The 18,989-nt window shown below is 46.1% G+C and overlaps 2 protein-coding genes across 2 annotated transcripts; one reads left to right on the forward strand and one right to left on the reverse strand.

The window, feature by feature from the left end:
• Nucleotides 1-375: 375 nt before the first annotated feature.
• Nucleotides 376-9,322, reverse strand: sec61a1a (SEC61 translocon subunit alpha 1a). The gene is made up of 12 exons (XM_034906604.2): nucleotides 9,134-9,322; nucleotides 7,902-7,969; nucleotides 7,558-7,623; nucleotides 6,605-6,683; nucleotides 6,189-6,320; nucleotides 5,847-5,956; nucleotides 5,526-5,679; nucleotides 5,103-5,263; nucleotides 4,565-4,762; nucleotides 3,826-4,017; nucleotides 3,187-3,263; nucleotides 376-2,516 (listed from the first exon to the last, which is right to left on the reverse strand). Exons 1-12 carry the CDS (start codon nucleotides 9,138-9,140, stop codon nucleotides 2,330-2,332), a joined length of 1,431 nt encoding a protein of 476 aa, XP_034762495.1. The 5' UTR covers nucleotides 9,141-9,322; the 3' UTR covers nucleotides 376-2,329.
• A 714-nt stretch (nucleotides 9,323-10,036) lies between these two features.
• LOC117963524 (WD repeat-containing protein 82-like) lies at nucleotides 10,037-17,652 on the forward strand. Its single transcript, XM_059000046.1, has 9 exons — nucleotides 10,037-10,379; nucleotides 12,310-12,407; nucleotides 13,535-13,601; nucleotides 13,789-13,888; nucleotides 14,675-14,791; nucleotides 15,491-15,646; nucleotides 16,058-16,127; nucleotides 16,573-16,715; nucleotides 17,073-17,652. Exons 1-9 carry the CDS (start codon nucleotides 10,219-10,221, stop codon nucleotides 17,100-17,102), a joined length of 942 nt encoding a protein of 313 aa, XP_058856029.1. The 5' UTR covers nucleotides 10,037-10,218; the 3' UTR covers nucleotides 17,103-17,652.
• Nucleotides 17,653-18,989: the final 1,337 nt, after the last annotated feature.

The following is an 18,989-nucleotide window of genomic DNA, read 5'->3' on the forward strand; positions in this document are numbered from 1 at the left end:
GTGCTGTTATTTTAACCTTGGCAAATTAAGAAAGGTTACAGCGGCAATTCTAAGAGATAGCAAAACTCACAAGCACGTTATAGGCTGTGTGTGCTATGCAGATCAGCATTGGGTTTAATACAATCCCACACTCTCTCTCTCTCTCTATATACAATGTATTTCTGTATTGTTTCCTGCAAGAGTAACCACGCTGTTCAGCTGTGCACGTTTTATATGTCATTAACACAAACGGAAGGACTGCACTCAGCAGCTGCAGTATAGACACGTTGCTGTACCATCAAACACACACGTTCATCCATCACAGTGTGTGCTGGAAGTGTTGAATCATCACACTCAAACACACAACAGACACAAGAACACACACAACGGCCTGGGTTAGTTTGTTCTTTTAAAGTAGTTTTATTGTGAATATTCGTTATCTGAACAGAATGCACAGTTTTTGTTTGTTTGTTTTGTTCAGATCGCTGCAGTTTGAAATGTATAAAGTCCTTCTTTCACAATGAGCAGGAATGCATGGAGTGGCATATATACAGCTGTACAGAAACCCATGAGCTGTGCAGCAATGAAAATAATACACAAATAAAACCGTGGCCCCCAGAATCAGCCACCCCCCACCCCAAATAAAAGATGTTTTCAGTGTGCCTACGCGCTCCTGTTATTGCTATTGTGGTAAGCAGCAGTGTTGATTAGGTACAAACAGACAATTATAAATTGCATTAAATCTCACTAAAAATAAAAATCAGATAAAACACCCCCCCCCACAAACTGCCTTTCTGCTTTGATAGTGAACACTGAAAGCAAAGGTCCAGGGTGTACATACGATTGTGTGAGTGCGAATTATCCTTGAGTAACACGTGGCATCCAATAATGAAACGACTTCCAAGTGTAAAAAAACAAAATGCAACAATGCTGGAACTGGGTTTAAACCCCTCACCTCCCCTACCTCAATGCACAGACCCTGCGAATGCCATCTCTGATAAAGGCTAACAGCCCCTTCTCAAGTCAGCCCGTGTTTAAACCCCTCACCTCCCCTACCTCAATGCACAGACCCTGCGAATGTCATCTCTGATAAAGGCTAACAGCCCCTTCTCAAGTCAGCCTGTGTTTTAACCCCTCACCTCCCCTACCTCAATGCACAGACCCTGCGAATGTCATCTCTGATAAAGGCTAACAGTCCCTTCTCAAGTCAGCCCGTGTTTAAACCCCTCACCTCCCCTACCTCAATGCACAGACCCTGCGAATGCCATCTCTGATAAAGGCTAACAGCCCCTTCTCAAGTCAGCCTGTGTTTAAACCCCTCCACTCCCCTACCTCAATGCACAGACCCTGCGAATGTCATCTCTGATAAAGGCTAACAGCCCCTTCTCAAGTCAGCCCGTGTTTAAACCCCTCCACTCAGCCTACAGACTCTGATTACCACTAATCTCGAACTAGCTGAGGTAACATTAGGTAGTCTAATATTAGTGTGAATTGGTGTCTGTATGTTTTAACATAGATTATGTACAATGGAGCAGCTCATGCATTGTGGTTAAACGTTGGACTCTGATCTAATCTGTGAAATGGTTGATCGCTGCAGATGAACTGCATTCAGCACACCGGCACACTGGTGATCAAACAGAGAGGAGGATCAACACATGAATTGCATTCAGCACACTGGTGATTAAACAGAGAGGAGGATCAACACATGTTGCCGTTCCAATCCAATACTATGCCAGCATGCTTTTCAAATGTCTGTTTAATAACAGAAAACCTTTCCAAGGCCCACAGAAGTCCCCATTTCGTGGCGTCCATAAAGATCCAGCGTGTGAACATTTAACCCCATGCCTGCGCGCTCGAACAGTCACGTCAGCGGGGAGCAAGGGAGAAACGACACGGGATACTGTAGGAGTCGAGACTTGTGCTTTTAACCAGAATCAGGGAGATAAAAAAAAAAAAAAAAATTACAAAAAGTTCAAAGTGGAGAGAAGCCAATATGGCACGCAGTACCAACATCTCTCAAAGAGGGGAAAAACGTTCATGGAGTAACTATCAGTACTACAACTGCTCAGACTGTCAGAGCGGCAGCCAAGAGCCTTGTTTCTAGACACTGCCAGAGACATGGAAAACTGGACTGAAACGCAGCTTCCCCTGCCCCTGCCCCCATCAAGGGCTTGGGATGCAGGGTTTTCATTAGCAATACTAATCCTAACAGCCACTCTAAAAAAATAAATAAAACATTCTCCCTGTTTTGATAATGTAAGAAAATATTTATTAAAACTGAAAAAAAAAAAAAATTAGGATAAAGAAAAGAAAGCAAAGTGTACTGGAACAATGTGTAGTTTTGCTGTGGTTAGAAAAGGAGGGCGCCCATGCTTCCGACTTCACTCTGCTCCTTTACGAAGATTTCAAAATACTGGTAGATGATGGTGACGGCCAGCAGGATTCCTGTCCCTGATCCGATCGCACCCAGGAAATCAGCCATGACTGACAGCCCGCCGATACACAGCCCCCCAAACGCAGCTGCTGTGGGGATGTACCTGCGAGAGGGAGGGGCACAGAACACAGTTATTCTCATTGCAAGGATTATTAGAATCATTACAGTGCCGTCCTGCTGATCCGAATGAGCCGAGCCCCGACCCGGTTCAGAGTACCGACTGAAATCCCTCGCCTGTAACTGCTCCACACTCACAGTGCCGAGCCCCGACCCGCTTCAGAGTACCGACTGAAATCCCTCGCCTGTAACGGCTCCACACTCACAGTGCCGAGCCCCGACCCGCTTCAGAGTACCGACTGAAATCCCTCACCTGTAACGACTCCACACTCAGTGCTGGGCTAGACACACAGAAACAAACTTCACACGTTCCACGCCAATGACTTCGTCGACTAGGAGGCTTGCTCAAGGGCTTTAAAACTGACTACTTGTGGTTGAAACAGTCGTCACTGAATTGATTACGTTTCTTCTAGGATTTCTGATTGTAATCTGTACCATACTAAAAATGTCTGGTCTTGTGTTCGTTTGAAAATTACATTTCAATTAACTATTAAACACTCAAGAGGGCTAAACAATTTTTTTTTTTTTTTTTTTTTAAATTCAATGACAAACATTTTGACTAGACGCTCTTATCGGTGCCTTCAGTGATTGAAGACACATTTGCAAGCAGCCTTGATGCACCACCAGGTGTGTTAGCATGAAGCTCCGCCCCTTACCTGTTTAATTCATGGACCATGGATGTTTCTCGATGGCCTCTCATCACCATCTGCTGTTCTTTTAGCTGCTTGGCAACCTGCAATGAAATAACAAACCAGAAAACACATTCAACAGAGTCCTTTACTAGACACGCCTCTGCATCTAAACACACAGCACCCTTCAATTCCTTTAAAGCCGTTATCTAATAACCACATCTTCTCTACAGGAAGTTAGGTCTAGAACTGAAGCATACAAATCACTTGCTAACACTGTCAGCAGAATCAAATCCCATTTCATCCATGTGCACAATGCAGGCTAGTCACTCATGCTACAGTGGGACATTCAAACAAAGTATCTCTGGGGGTAGGATTCATTCACTCAGGAGTTAGATGAACTTACTCCCCTAGCTTAAAAGCAAACAGTCCAGCCACACTAGGTGCAAGGTCCCAGACTAACAGACTAGCCTATTTAAGACTGACATGAACCATCAACCTCATGATCCCTCATGATATACTCAAGCTGTCCACACTGTAATGGAGCTCACACTAAAATGTGAATCACCAGTGGACTTCCTATAGAAATGGTTTGCCTACAGGCTGGCATGCCGCTGCTCAGGTGAATCAGCAGCTTGTGTAACAGGACGGAGGAACAGCACTTACATCCTTAGCAGAAGAGCCGGAGACTTCAATCCAAGTCTTAGAGAAGAAAGCGCAGGAGCCCAGCATGAACACGATGTAGACGAGCGTGTGAACCGGGTCTTCCAGCACCGAGCCGAAGGACTCCGGGGGAGAGAGGTAATAACACAGCCCGGCAACAGGGTAGGCACGCGCCGGCCCGCCCGTCGAGGTGTCCTGCACAGGGGAAGCAGGAGAGAACCCGAGAGTCAAATACAAACGCCTGCAGCCAGCCACCAGACAGAGAGAGATATAGAGATATTACCAAGACACACATTTACTATGCTTTAGTTTAAATCTATTAGAATATGCCACGTTTTCTTATATGTATCAACATATTTTTTTATGAAGTCTTACGTGATTGAATTGTTGTTACCACAGTAGTTTCATATTGGATCTAATGTTATATTTATTGAATAGACACAGGTATTGCTGGTGGGTTTATTTAGTTTGAGAAGTTCTCTCCCTAGAACAGCGGTACTCGTTTGTTGCTCTTTCATCAATCCGTTCCGATAACCACGATCTGCTCCTCCCACTCCAGTGGTTTAATTGAACCCAGGTCTTTATAAAAAAGGCCCTGCATGGAACAAGGTCCTGGTTTGGAAAGGAACTGAACGAGCACAGGTAGCAAGCCCAGGCGTGTCACGTTAACCCCCCAGTGAAAGCAGGAGGGGATCACAGCGCTGTGCAGCGGGAGTGCGAGTCCCATCCCTGCCTCACTTACCGACCAGGTCCCCAGCAGGTTCACCAGGAAGTTCCCGCTGAAGCGCGTGGAGAGCATCTGCGAGATGACGTAGAGATTGGAGACGAGGGCGGACTGCAGGATGATGGGGATGTTGGAGGTGTAGAACAGCTTGATGGGGTAGGTGTTGTACTGACCACGATAGCGGGCAGACTTGATGGGCAGGTCCACTCTGAAGCCCTGAGCAAAGACACAGAGGAAACGACATTGAAAGAGGGATGGGAATAAGACTTCTATTGCACAGCACACTGTGTACTATGTACATGGAAAAACAGCTCATCAAAAAGGTCTAACAATCATTATTTCTTTGTATTATAATTATTAAGACAGACATGAGTACAGGTTTTGTGCTCTAGGTGAGGATTCCTGTATAAAATCAGAATTACTTCAAAACCTCGAGACACAGCGATCAACACGAATCCTGGACTACCCGAGGTTCTCTGGTGAAGAGTGCAGGTGTGCACACTGGAAAGCACAAGCCCCTGTGGGTGTCCTCTGTCAGTGCCTGGGGGCCCCTCACCTGGAAGTATATGACCACAGCGAAGACGAACACGGTGGCGATCAGGTTCAGCAGGTTGGGCAGGTTCTGCCGGTAGAACGCCTCCCGCAGCGCGCGCACCTTGTCAGTGCGGGTGGCCAGCAGGTGGAAGAGTGCGATGATGGCTCCTTCAAACTCAGTACCTGAAGGGAGGAACAGGTTAGACACACCAGAGCTTGTTACCTACACACACTGTGGCTAATCAAGCTGCTATTAAAACCTGCAATGGGTGAAACTGCCAAGCCACTGGTGCCCTAGACACATGTTCTACTATGCCATTGCTGTCACTGTCTCTTCCAAATCAGCACCCCGTTTCTACCAGACCAGTGGTGCACCGCGAGACCCATTAGCCCCGATATTACAGCAACATCCCAGCCCTGGCATGCGGTTCAGTCCGGGACGCACCTCGGCCAGTGTTCACAGTCGTGGGGCTGAAGGCTTTCCACACAATGGTCTCGCAGATGTTAGTGGCAATGAAGAGAGAGATCCCAGAGCCCAGGCCGTATCCCTTCTGCAGCAGCTCATCCAGCAGCAGGACAATCAGACCGGCAACAAACAGCTGCAAACGCAATTGAAACGAGCCTGTTAATCGCCAGTGCAAACGCAGCTGCATTATTAGAGAACAGAAGAGCAGGCACACGAAGAGACCCGCGCTCTCGCGTGACTGATCTTCTTAGAAGCTTTGAGTTCCAGTTCTGATCTAGAGTTCTGAACCCTCCTGCTTACCTGAATGATGATAAGCAAGCAGATTCCAGCTCCCATTTCAGAGGGGTCTCCGTACATCCCAGTCATCACATACACAATGGCCTGGCCGATCGTGATGATCATTCCAAACACTGGGAGGGGGAACAAGGTGTGTGAGCAACAGGCATTACAAACAAGCATTTAAAAAAACACCACCATAAAATACATGTGCTACAGGCAACCACTTTCAGTGATCACACACTCCACACAGTGCACACGGCTCTCTCCTACAAAAAGACCTCCAACGGCAGGGTTTTTATCCCTTCGTCTGCTTTAGATCCCAAGCTCTGTCAAACACGCGATGCAGCCGGACGGTCCGCTTACGTTTCTGAGCCCCGTTGAAAAGCGCTCGGTCTTTGGGAGTGTCGCCGACTTCAATGATTTTAGCACCGGCGAGGAGCTGCATGATGAGACCAGAGGTGACAATGGGGGAGATACCCAGCTCCATCAGGGTCCCTGCAGGGAGAAAAAGGGATGCCATCAGCTTCTGGAGGAGCACCCAACCATGCCAACTATATCAACAAGGAGACGTTCTGTCTGCTCAGAAAAAAAATTAAAACAGGGGGTTTCGAGAATATCCACATGATAAAGAAAGCATGTGCTTTAACAATACTAATTAAAACAGTGTAAATAATTTGAATGCAACGTCACTTCCGTTTGATACAGAACGGTCCCTTTTCAGGCAGCTGTAACATCACAACACTCTCAGGGTCTTGAATACATTCCAATAGCCTTGTTACCTCTGTTTGAAGCGAGGATGACTCTCATCCAATAGAACGGATCTGCCGAGTCCGAGGACATGATTCCAAAGAGAGGAATCTGGGACATGAAATGAATGAGCGCTCAGTTAGAGTCTGATAACAAGCATGAGGACAGAACCTGCTCTTTCAAAACCTTCACTTTATACTCCTCTTGTCATTTTTAATTTTATTTGAATGCATGAACAGTTTTGCGTGCCACCCTCTTATCCAAGGACACTCATTCTCAGCTCTCCCATGTGTGACAATCAAATATTAAGGGCTTGAACTCAGCCTGTAGTGTTGGAGTTTGTGCCACTGTGATCTCTGATGACCAGCGTGTTGGAGTTTGTGTCACTGTGCTCTGTGATGGCCAGCGTGTTGGAGTTTGTGTCACTGTGCTTTGTGATGGCCAGCGTGTTGGAGTTTGTGTCACTGTGCTCTGTGATGGCCAGCGTGTTGGAGTTTGTGTCACTGTGCTCTCTGATGGCCAGCGTGTTGGAGTTTGTGTCACTGTGCTCTCTGATGGCCAGTGTGTTGGAGTTTGTGTCACTGTGCTCTCTGATGGCCAGCGTGTTGGAGTTTGTGTCACTGTGCTCTCTGATGGCCAGCGTGTTGGAGTTTGTGTCACTGTGATGGCCAGCGTGTTGGAGTTTGTGTCACTGTGCTCTGTGATGGCCAGCGTGTTGGAGTTTGTGTCACTGTGATGGCCAGCGTGTTGGAGTTTGTGTCACTGTGCTCACCCTGTACTGTGCTTTGTGATGGCCAGCGTGTTGGAGTTTGTGTCACTGTGATCTCCCTGTACACTGTGCAAACCCTTTTAAACTGTGTTTACATTTAGTGTTGGGAGGTACAGCACTTTTAATTAGAGTTAAACAGGTACGGTTAGATGATGTCCATTGATTTTCTACCCAACTAGACTGGAAACCCATTTACTATGTGTGTGTGTGTCTTACCTGGCAGCACACCAAGAAGATGAAAAGGGTGATGGCTGTCCATAGCACCTTTTCCCTGAATTGAATCTAAAGTTTAAAAAACAAACAAAACAGCGGTTTATTCATGTGAAAGTACTGCGTTTGGTACAAACTGATCTATTAACATGAATAGGAGAAGCAAGTTAGGTTGTATTGAATTCAACTTGAGCATACAATTGTATCATTTCTATGCATTTCAATAGGATACACTTCGGGACATTTACCAGGGTGTAAAATGTAACAGAAGCAGTAAATCACAGCCTCACACCTCTATGCAGTCAAGTAGGGCTCGTCATGCAAACGTGTACAGTACAGAACTTGCATACCTTCCTTTCCGGTTTTTGGATTTCCGGCAAAACAGCACAGAAGGGCTTAATTACTTCCAAAAATTTTACTGAAAAAAACAAAAAAAGTGTTGTTAAAAACATGTAGAAGCTGGCAAGCCATCGTCAGTTAAAACTAACAGGCGCTGATTCCAACATGCATGCACACCAATAACCCAGTACAGCAGCTAGTGCTGCACACAGAGCAAGGCAGAGCGGACGTGGCATTCCCTGACCTTCCCAAAGCAATTCATTACAGGACAGGCATCGTTATAACACAGTGTGTGTGTGTGTGTGTGTGTGTGTGTGTGTGTGTGTGCGTCGATCGAGGCACGGCCGTGCTTTTCCAAAACGACATCCCTAGCATTATAATCTGCAACTGAACTGCGGATCTAATGAAGAAAGAGTTCAGAAATAAAAAAGCAACGTTTGCGATCGGCAGCGTTCAAAAGAAACGCGTTCTACACGCAACCCCAATACGAGTTACATAATAAGAAAAGTGAAAACTGCACGTCGGGGGGGTTAGAAAACAGAACGATTAAAATGGCATTAAGTCGTGTAAATGTGCAATGAAGTCAGCAGTGTCAGTGCACTGATCTCGCTATCAACGGTATGCATCGTCATCACAGAGAGGATAGCCACGGGAGGCCTAATACAATATCAAACAACCACACTGAAGAAATACATTTATTAAGACTCTTAACACGTACATAACATGCGAATTAGTACTGAGACTGAATAACGAAAACACAACACACCCGAGCTCTCAAAATGAGAGGGCGCCGTCTTACTGGCAATGCGAGACTATCAAGCGACATTGTTATTAATATCAATCGTCTCAGTCTCCAGCAAGCACACTGCGATATGAAGAAGCGTTCAAGCAACGACAAGAATACAACTAGATTTGAATTGTACACCATTATTGCGCCTGTAGGTGTATCCTCGTTTCAAAATGACAAGAGATTTAACGCGTAACCTTTAATACCTGATAGTAAGAGAAAATAATTGACAAATAAAAACTGTAGCATTCGAAATAAAGAAATAAACAAACAGCCACAGTTAAAACGAAGAAGTAAATTATATTTAAAAACATATATATACACACGGTCCAGAAACTGTAGCATTAAGATGGCCTCCACAAAACGGGTTTACACCTCATTCAGACTTATACTACATTTCAAACCATTTCCCGGAATCAAACGCGTTGTTATTTTGTCAGCAGGTTGAGTACTTACTCCCCATATTGGTTCCTGTCCAACACCCAGTGTCTTCTTGGTCCCAGTCAGTGAAATGAGCCGGCTTCTCGTCTCCCGGTCCGAGCTGGTCTCTGTCCTCGACAGACGGCGCTGAGTGAAGAGCTCGCTTAAGACACGTCACCGATCGCAGCTCCTTCCAGCGCCCGCACACGTCACCGAGACACGTCACTGCAAGCGCGTCCCCTTGGTTAGCGGGCGAGCACGAGTCACAAGGGCAAAGCGGCCGGGAGGAATTCCAAACACACACTGTTAGCAATGAAACAGCGCGTCGCCGCACGCTTCAGCTTGCAAAGAGCAGAGACGTGTGTGTTAGTTTGTGTGTTTATTACAGATGTCAAAAGTGCACCATTTCTGTGACTCGAGTTCTGTACAGATTCAATACAAGCAAAATAAAAAAAAATAAACATAGGGACGCATTGTTACAAACAGATATTTTTTTCCCCCACTCGGGGATTTAAAGGGAAGAACGCGATTTGAACGTCCGGGTTAATCTGTAGAGGTGATTTCCTGGCGTGACGAAGAAATTTAAGATGATGTGTTCAAATCTCCCCCCCCCAAATAAAAAAGAATGAATAAATGTGATTTTTTTTAGATTTTAGTTTTCGGTTTGTACTTTTTTTTTACACCGAATCTGGTCATTATAATTATAAAAACTGGCTCCCGGCACGCAAAAGAGAGTATAGCAACACAATAAACGTTACAATGTGTTTACATTTAACGGGTTATGATGAATGATCCGGATCACAGACTTTGTACAGCGTTATTTCTCTTTTTTTGGAGCAACCAAAACTCTCAATGCGCGCCGCCGTCGCCGCCCGCACTGCTCGTGCTCGCCCTCTGGTATGTCGGGAGCGCGCCCGGCGGGTGGAGATCGCGCGCGTTCGTGTCGGCGGCGCGAGGCGGGGCTTCCCTTGGGTTCGGAGCTCTCGAGACGGTTCTCGGCGGGTTTTCTTCTCGTAATTTGAAAGAATCGAGTTTGTCTTTAGATATAAAACCCGTAATAATACAAATCTTCTTTTTTTTTAGCTGCACCGCGTAAAGTTGCAGCCGCTAGGGAAGTCGGTATGAAGCTGACGGATAACGTGTTGCGGAGTTTTCGCGTAGCCAAGGTTTTCAGGGAGAACTCGGATAAAATTAACTGTTTTGATTTCAGCTCGAACGGAGAGACGGTCATTTCCAGCAGCGACGACGACTCCATCGTCTTGTACGACTGCCAGGAGGGAAAGTGAGCGCAAATTATAAACACTTACCTGTACTGTTAATAACGAGATCGCACGCATGCGAGGAAGGGGGGATTGTGTGCGTTACGCGAGGTGAGGCCTGCTGCAGAGCTCCGAGCCCCGGCCTCGAGTGCGCTCTGCCGCGGCTTGCCACGCCACAGTGAACTGGGATGAAAGAAAGGGGTCATTTCATCATTAAAAAAAATCCTTTGAATGTGTGCATGCAGACTGGAGAATTTCATCACCCACGTTGTGTGTTTTGAGTAATCACGCAAAGACTCATGATAACATACCGTGCATTACCCCTTGTTTTACCACGCCGCTGCACCCCGTCCCTCTGATTAGTATTACAACCAACGTGTTTGCCATCGTCGTATGTTTCTGCATGTAATGCCTCTAATTAACTGCGGTCGAAAGTTAGTAATCCTCGTCTTATATAATTATAAACAAAACCATGCAGTGAAGCGCTAGGTTGCGGTGCTGCTGTTGTAATGAGCACAGCTGGATACCGGGTATTTTAAAACAAAACCTTATCTTAGTAAATAAACTACAGTGTTGTGAGGTTGCCTTGGTGATTGTTTTGTTTTCGCTGTGTAAACGGCGGTTTGTTTGTGGCAATCCTGCGTTATTGTTAGTACAGTAACAGCAGTGCAGATGTTGATCGCTTAACTGCGACCACGCTGATGATGTGTAATGTTCCCAGTATAATAACAGCACCGAGTCTGTCGATGTTGTGTCTGAATTGAGGACTCCCTGCTGTGCAGATGGGACTGAAAGAGGCACTGGATGGTTTGTTTGATGGCATTTTGACTGCTTCCTAGGTTCACTTGGAGCTCAGTAAGACACCCCTGAGAGTTACAGACTGGCTGGCTAATCAAGCTCCTGGTAAAACCTGGAATTACAAAAGCTGCAGTCACTCTTGTTTACATCCCTGACGGTCTTTGTTATTTGACAATTTAACAAACGCCAACCCTAACCCTGTAAATATTGAAGGACTCCTCTTAATGTGAATGTTTATTGCGTGAGGGCTGGGCTGTGTCGTGGTTATTGCGTGAGGGCTGGGCTGTGTCATGGTTAATGCGTGAGGGCTGGGCTGCGTCATGGTTAATGCGTGAGGGCTGGGCTGCGTCATGGTTAATGCGTGAGGGCTGGGCTGTGTCATGGTTAATGCGTGAGGGCTGGGCTGTGTCATGGTTAATGCGTGAGGGCTGGGCTGTGTCGTGGTTATTGCGTGAGGGCTGGGCTGTGTCATGGTTAATGCGTGAGGGCTGGGCTGCGTCATGGTTAATGCGTGAGGGCTGGGCTGTGTCATGGTTAATGCGTGAGGGCTGGGCTGCGTCATGGTTATTGCGTGAGGGCTGGGCTGCGTCATGGTTAATGCGTGAGGGCTGGGCTGTGTCATGGTTAATGCGTGAGGGCTGGGCTGTGTCATGGTTAATGCGTGAGGGCTGGGCTGCGTCATGGTTAATGCGTGAGGGCTGGGCTGCGTCATGGTTAATGCGTGAGGGCTGGGCTGCGTCATGGTTAATGCGTGAGGGCTGGGCTGCGTCATGGTTAATGCGTGAGGGCTGGGCTGCGTCATGGTTAATGCGTGAGGGCTGGGCTGCGTCATGGTTAATGCGTGAGGGCTGGGCTGCGTCATGGTTATTGCGTGAGGGCTGGGCTGCGTCGTGGGTATTGCGCGAGGTGAGGGCTGGGCTGCGTCGTGGGTATTGCGCGAGGTGAGGGCTGGGCTGCGTCGTGGGTATTGCGCGAGGTGAGGGCTGGGCTGCGTCGTGGGTATTGCGCGAGGTGAGGGCTGGGCTGCGTCGTGGTTATTGCGCGAGGTGAGGGCTGGGCTGTGTCTCAGACATCAGGGAGGGTTTTGTGATCGCCCCAGATTCACACTGGCTTCATCCAAACACCTCTCGTGTTTCCTCTGCTTTGTTCCCTAAGGCCGAAGCGGACCCTGTACAGTAAGAAGTATGGAGTGGACCTGATCAGGTACACGCATGCAGCCAACACTGTGGTCTACAGCTCAAACAAAGTCGATGGTAAGTTTCTGTTACACAAATAACGTTGTTGAAGCTGACACTCTGGGATCCTTCAAGAAGCTGCTTGATGAGATTCTGGGATCAATAAGCTACTAACAACCAAACAAGCAAGATGGGCCGAATGGCCTCCTCTCGTTTGTAAACTTTCTTGTGTTTTGCAGAGGTTTTCACGTCCTAGAAACAAGCTTACCTGCTGCAGTCACTGTAACGTTGTAGCAGACCTGCTCTAAAATAAGAGCCAGTCCCGACTTTAAAAAAAAAAAATAAATAAATAAATAAAAAGTTGTGTATTGACAGCGATTCTAATACCAATGCTTGATGCTTTTAATTAGTCGCACAGTCCCACAGAGCCAACACAAAACAACATGAAACTGAGTGTCCAATTTTCAATGAGGTCCTACAGGAAGAGCACATTATGACTAGAACTCTCATTAAGGGAGTTTATTTGGTCTGCAGGTTATACATATATAACCCACAAGTGTTGCTTTTTATAAACATCTGTCAAAGGCTCTGTTTTCACATGCACAGCATCATCAGTAGCGTTTGCTCCCTCACCCTCCACTGTTGCTCTGTTGGTCCCTGTTGAGCTGTGTGACTGGGACAGGATTCCCCAGTGTAAGGGCCAGCAGGAGCAGCCTGCACAACGCTGCTGAGCCTGCCCCGGGCTGAGGTAGTTGTTTGTACAGTTTGAGGGTCTGTGATACCACCCGGTAATGGAGATAACTGTACAGGCCACTGCCTTGCCTGGGACAGAGCGCTTCGTCCAGAGACAGCGGCCGCTCACGCTTTCAGGACAGAGGTAAGAGCGGAGCCTGGGCTGCAGGGCACACAGGCCTGGAAACACTTTGAACTTGAATCGGTCTGCTGTGTTCAGGAGATGGGAAGTGACCGCACAGAGAGATTTTCAACTAATCAGTCCACGCTACTGACATAGAAGCAGGCACCCCTGGGCAATTGAGTTATGCATATTATTGGAATGAAATTAAAATCTGACCTTTATACTGATAAAATATGAAATATGTGCAGCCAGTTATCGTTTAATTGGCCATCGACCTTTGTCATGATTTCTGTGTGTCTTTTAATGTGCCGTCTGGTTTGTGACTTGCCCTCTTTCTCTTCCCTGTTAGACACCATTCGGTATCTGTCACTTCATGATAACAAGTATATTCGCTACTTCCCGGGACACGGTAAGAGGTAAGCAGAAATACGTTTCGTTTTAAATAAGATGAACCGTGTACATCTCTTACCACGTTGAGCCAGTAAGATCAGGAAGGGTGTGGCTTAAAAGTCTTGGGGTGTGTGTCGTAAATATCGTCACGTATGTTTCAAACAGGAACGCGAGTAATTAATCCTGCTGGTTTTGTTTGCTTGCTTTCTTCAGAGTGGTGGCCTTGTCCATGTCTCCTGTGGATGACACCTTTATAACCGGATCCCTGGATAAAACCATCCGCCTCTGGGACCTGCGCTCCCCAAACTGTCAGGTAGGGCTTGAGGCAGGTGAAGACTAACAAGGAAGAGTTACTTCACACCCATTCTGATCAAGGACATCGTCGTTTTGCCGTTATGCAGATTGTGAAACACTTGATCGTATTCAGGGATGGAAATACGACTCCCATTGCACAGCAGTGTGATCCATTTCTGGTTTTACTATGAGTTTAATAAGACACACCTGAGCTTTGTTACCTGTACACTGTGGATAATCAAGCTCGTAGTAAAACCTGGAATGGGTGAAACTGCTGTGCAATAGGAGTCTTGTTTCCATCCCTGATATTTCTTGAATGACTGTGATATTCTAGTTAAAGGTGTAATTTGGTGGTTGGAGCAGAAAACTTGGAAGGTTAGAGAATGGGAAACAGTGTGACTGTGTAGGGCAGAAGTGCACAGCCAGAGCCATTGTAGCACAGGTATTTGTTACAGTCATACCCTCAATTGAACTGATTTACAGCTGTGTTCACGTTAGACCTACCTGTATGGATTATTTGGGTTGAGCGCTCCACAGAAATCAGGCTCTGACAATCAGGCGAGGGTGGTGTTGATTGGGCTAATTTGCCATTCCAAGCGAAACAAGTGAAGTAACAGCCGCTTGGGTTTGTGTGGATTGCGTTTCTCCAGAGTCTTCAGAAGTCGTCTCAAATCCAAGCAGCTGTTGGTGCAGCACAAAGGCAGGTATTAATCTGCTAATGGTTGAATTGAGGAGCCTGATTTGGACTGGCCCTTGAGGACTAGTAGGCTGTGTGCTGTGAGTTTCCTGTCCTGTCTTTTCCCAGGGTTTGATGCACCTGCAGGGGAAGCCTGTCTGTTCCTTTGACCCCGAGGGACTCATCTTCGCAGCCGGTGTGAACTCTGAGATTGTGACGCTGTATGACCTGCGGTCGTTCGACAAGGTAGCGTACCACTGCTGAGATGCATGATTTAGTGCTGCACGGAGCGGTTATTGGGACGGAGCTCTCCACAGAAATCAGGCGCTGGCAATCACGGGCAGGGTCATTGCTGATTTACCATTCAGAGTGAAACGAGGGAAGAAACAGTTTGGAGTAGTGGTTAGGGCTCTGGACTCTTGACCGGAGGGTTGTGGGTTCAATCCCGGGTCGGGGGACACTGCTGCTGTACCCTTGAGCAAGGTACTTTACCTAGATTGCTCCAGTAAAAACCCAACTGTATAAATGGGTAATTGTATGTAAAAATAATGTGATATCTTGTAACAATTGTAAGTCGCCCTGGATAAGGGCGTCTGCTAAGAAATAAATAATAATAATAGTAATAAAGAAACAGCTGCTTGGGTTTGTGATGATGATGATCGCTGCTTTTCCTAGCCTCTGTGGAGAACAGCGAGCCACACAAACACAAGCAGCAGTTTCTTCACTTGTTTCACTCTATGGTAAATCAGCCTGATCCGCTGTGATAGATATGCAGTGGAATCGGTGCACTGGGAGGGGACACGCCTCCATGTGTGTGGATGCGTTCTTGCTGCTGTGATAGATATGCAGTGGAATCGATGCACTGGGAGGGGACACGCCTCCATGTGTGTGGATGAGTTCTTGGTCACAGCGCTGCATTTGAACTCTCCCCTCTGCTGTCCGCAGGGTCCCTTCGCTACCTTCAAGATGATGCCCGACAGGACGTGCGAGTGGACCGGGCTCAAGTTCAGCAACGACGGGAAGCTGATCCTGGTCTCCACCAACGGGGGCACCCTGCGACTCCTCGATGCATTCAAGGGGGTTGTGCTGCACTCCTTCATGGTGAGTGCTCTATAGGGGTGACATGATGAGCTACTGTATGTGAGATCACGTGATCCTTAATGATGGATTGCAAGGACCATTCGGTGGACTGCAAGCAGCTGTTTGTTCCTGTATCACAATGGAAACAAAACACAGAGACTTCTGTCGCACACTGTTAGCTCTCTGCACACCGGCTCAGATGCATTTCCGGGTTACCTTTATAGTTCAGATTTAAATGTTTGTTCTTTATTATTTAACAAAAGCTTATTTGCTAAATCATAAAACAGGTTAAAAAAGATTATTCAGCGTGGATTGTGTAATCAAAAAGATACCGGGTCTAAGAGCACATCACTAGCAAATGGTGAAGGTGTGGCTTATTCCCAGGTGTTAGTCCAAGGCTTTTGTAAATGAATTTCTGTTTCATTTCCACAGGGCTACAATAACAGTAAAGGTGTGATGTTGGAGGCTTCATTCACTCCGGACTCACAGTTTATCATGATCGGTAAGTACTGAAAACGAGGAAGTGCGCTTTTTTAAAACAAGCAGTGCAACATCTCATTGTAATGCATGATTGTAGACGTTACTGCCTCCTAGTGCTGTATTACATTTAAAACAAACAGTGCAACATCTCATTGTAATGCATGATTGTAGACGTTACTGCCTCCTAGTGCTGTATTACATTTAATGCATAGAAATGCAAACACCAGCTCAGTTAATGGCATTTGTTACTGAGGGGTAAATATAAGACAGCTTGCCAAATTCTGCCTAAGGGATCAAAAACTGGATGTTTCTGGGATCACAGTGCAGAACTGGCACAGAACACATTTTCTGTGCAAAACCAGTGAACCGTTCCGGTGTCAGTAAGCCAGCCAGCAGCCTGCTTGTTTGAAGACGGTGCAGGAAGTCCAGGGGTCCTGGTAAATCCCAGACCCTTGTTTCCCCAACAGGCTCCGAGGACGGGAAGATCCACGTGTGGAATGCGGAGAGCGGAATGAAGGTGGCCGTGCTGGATGGGAAGCACACCGGCCCTGTCACCTGTCTGCAGTTCAACCCCAAATTCATGACCTTCGCCAGCGGCTGCTCAAACATGGTGAGCTCGTTGGCTATGCGAATAGGAATCTTCAAAAACTCAGATTCCAGAATTCTGTGTGTTCTGTCTAAAAAATAATTTATATAGTGTGTGTTATATGTTCTACTGTGAAAGTATTAACATGAACGTTTTGCAACCAGTTTTGTCCATTTGAGATTTAATTTCATTTTCTAATTTGATGTCGTCGCCCCCCGCCTCCCCAACTTTTTTTCCCCCGATTGGGACCTTGACCCTGTCTTGAAAGTCCCACGAAGATCTCCACATTGTATCCCAAGTGTCCATTCACAAGGTACAGCTTGGTGTTACTGTTGATTGTTATGGATTGACACTGATTACCTGCTCTGTTTTTCTCCGCAGGCTTTTTGGTTGCCCACAATCGATGACTGACATGGAAGTTGCAGTGCTGCCTAATAGACTCTTCTCTGTGTAAATACGATATTTTTTATGTTGATGGAAGAATCTCTGCGCTCCTGGGAGCCGGGGCCTGTGGAGGCAGAGTGTATTCAGCGTTGCCGTTCTCTCTGTCTCTACACAGGACTGCCTGTCTGGGCTTCATTGTATTTTGTTTTTTTAACTGACACCTTGGCAATCGTACCTGGAGGACTGAACATAGCAGAGCAGCTGTTGAAATGCTACCTGTAGGGGGAGCTTCTCACATTCAACTGTAAATAAAATGGTCAGGAGTTTGGGGAGAGGGGCGGGTGGGGAGGGATTTATGTTTTATTATGTAACTATTAAAATAAGTGTTGCTTTTTATAAACATCTGTCGTTTTGGCAGTGTTGCATGCACTGCTCTTACCATGCACTACTTTACTACAACTAAAACAAATCATAGTCCTCCTCCTCATCATAATAAGAAGCCTGCAATGAAGAGTCACTGTACAAAGATAAAGAACTTCGCTTGCACGCTGCATGCAAATATCGGGTGCATTTCTTATTGTTTTGTGTGAAAGGTCCTGCTTTCGAATGATTTCAAACTGCTCTTTAAATCCCGGTATCTCCCAATGGCTTCGCAGGGCTTCATTTTCCTCTGTGGGCAGAATGCCAGAGCCGCTTATTAACTACAGAGTGGGCAGTTAGCCTACATTTTGCCCACAGTGGAACGTCCTGTGTTGCCTCTTTCAGCTGTTGTTTCTGTGGCTCTTCCAGTAACCACTGATTGACTTCTACACCAGTAAACAGGTACAGTAGTGATACTGATGTTACAAAGTGAAGGAACAGAACCCATCACCTGCAGGGTCTGTTTTTCTGCAGTAGATTATCTCTGGAGGGTGTGATGCAGGAACGAGAGCCCGCAGTGCCGATGGCTCGTTAAAATGTTCTTATTTTAACTGCATTACTTCTTACATTCCGGATTCTATAGTAACGTAAAGGTAATGCAGGTGTGTGTGTGTGTGTTCTTTACGCTGGTGAACCCGTGAATGTTACACTAGCCTGGGTTGCTGTATTAAGGAAACAGCTCTAAACAATTGAGAAGCTTGAAGGCATCATCCCACAAATAATACATGCCCTTACACCTGTGTCTTAAAAGATTAAAACCATGACCTGGAAATAATGTTGAATGAGCCCAATGGGAATTCAATTCAGAGGCACATTAACAAAGAAGAAAGCAGAATTTTACAAATGTGTACCCAAATACTTGAGATGGTTTTTTGTATTTGTATGTATGTGTGTGTATAATTGATTATATATATATATATATATATATATATATATATATATATATATATATATAATTACATACACTATCTAATGTATTACTTTTAAGAGAGATGTACCGTACCACACAGTTTAAACACACAGTAAACGTTTTTTATTCTCTCAAATAAAGTTGGATTCAGTATTTATTTTTTTTAAATATGTAAACAGAAGAGCCTCTCCATGCATGAAGAACAATTCTTATGAGATGAACACGAGCTAGATCGCTCTGTCTGTATTGCTGCGTCTCAGCTGCGTTTTGATATGCTTGTTTTACAGTCTTTCCTATGTGCACCACCCGAACAGATTAGAGTTGATTTTCAGACAAACCGCACAGCACGATAGCATTTTGTCCCAAACCTCATGGTGTTGGGTTGATAGAAACCCCTATCTGTACTATTTGTTTATTTAACATTGTATTTTGGTCACTGGGAAAAAAAAAAACATATACGCTGCATACAGCTTGTATAAGGCGAGTAGCTAGTGTAGGTTTACTCAAAGCGAGCGTCAGTACTCACCTTGGGGAACGAATGATTCAATACGTTAGTCTGAAACCCGAAGCTGTGTCCCCGTACC

This window comes from Acipenser ruthenus, chromosome 25 (genome assembly GCF_902713425.1).
Source record: "Acipenser ruthenus chromosome 25, fAciRut3.2 maternal haplotype, whole genome shotgun sequence".
Classification (NCBI taxonomy): domain Eukaryota; kingdom Metazoa; phylum Chordata; class Actinopteri; order Acipenseriformes; family Acipenseridae; genus Acipenser; species Acipenser ruthenus.

Coding starts and splice junctions, on each gene's coding strand:
- sec61a1a (XM_034906604.2), bottom strand. Junction 5,957..6,188: donor TTTCAACGGGGCTCAGAAAC/GTAAGCGGACCG, acceptor TCCCCCTCCCAG/TGTTTGGAATGATCATCACG. Junction 5,264..5,525: donor GACTGTGAACACTGGCCGAG/GTGCGTCCCGGA, acceptor TCCTCCCTTCAG/GTACTGAGTTTGAAGGAGCC.
- LOC117963524 (XM_059000046.1), top strand. CDS start 10,219: ATGAAGCTGACGGATAACGTGTTGCGGAGTTTTCGCGTAGCCAAGGTT. Junction 12,408..13,534: donor CAGCTCAAACAAAGTCGATG/GTAAGTTTCTGT, acceptor CTTCCCTGTTAG/ACACCATTCGGTATCTGTCA. Junction 14,792..15,490: donor ACCTGCGGTCGTTCGACAAG/GTAGCGTACCAC, acceptor TGCTGTCCGCAG/GGTCCCTTCGCTACCTTCAA.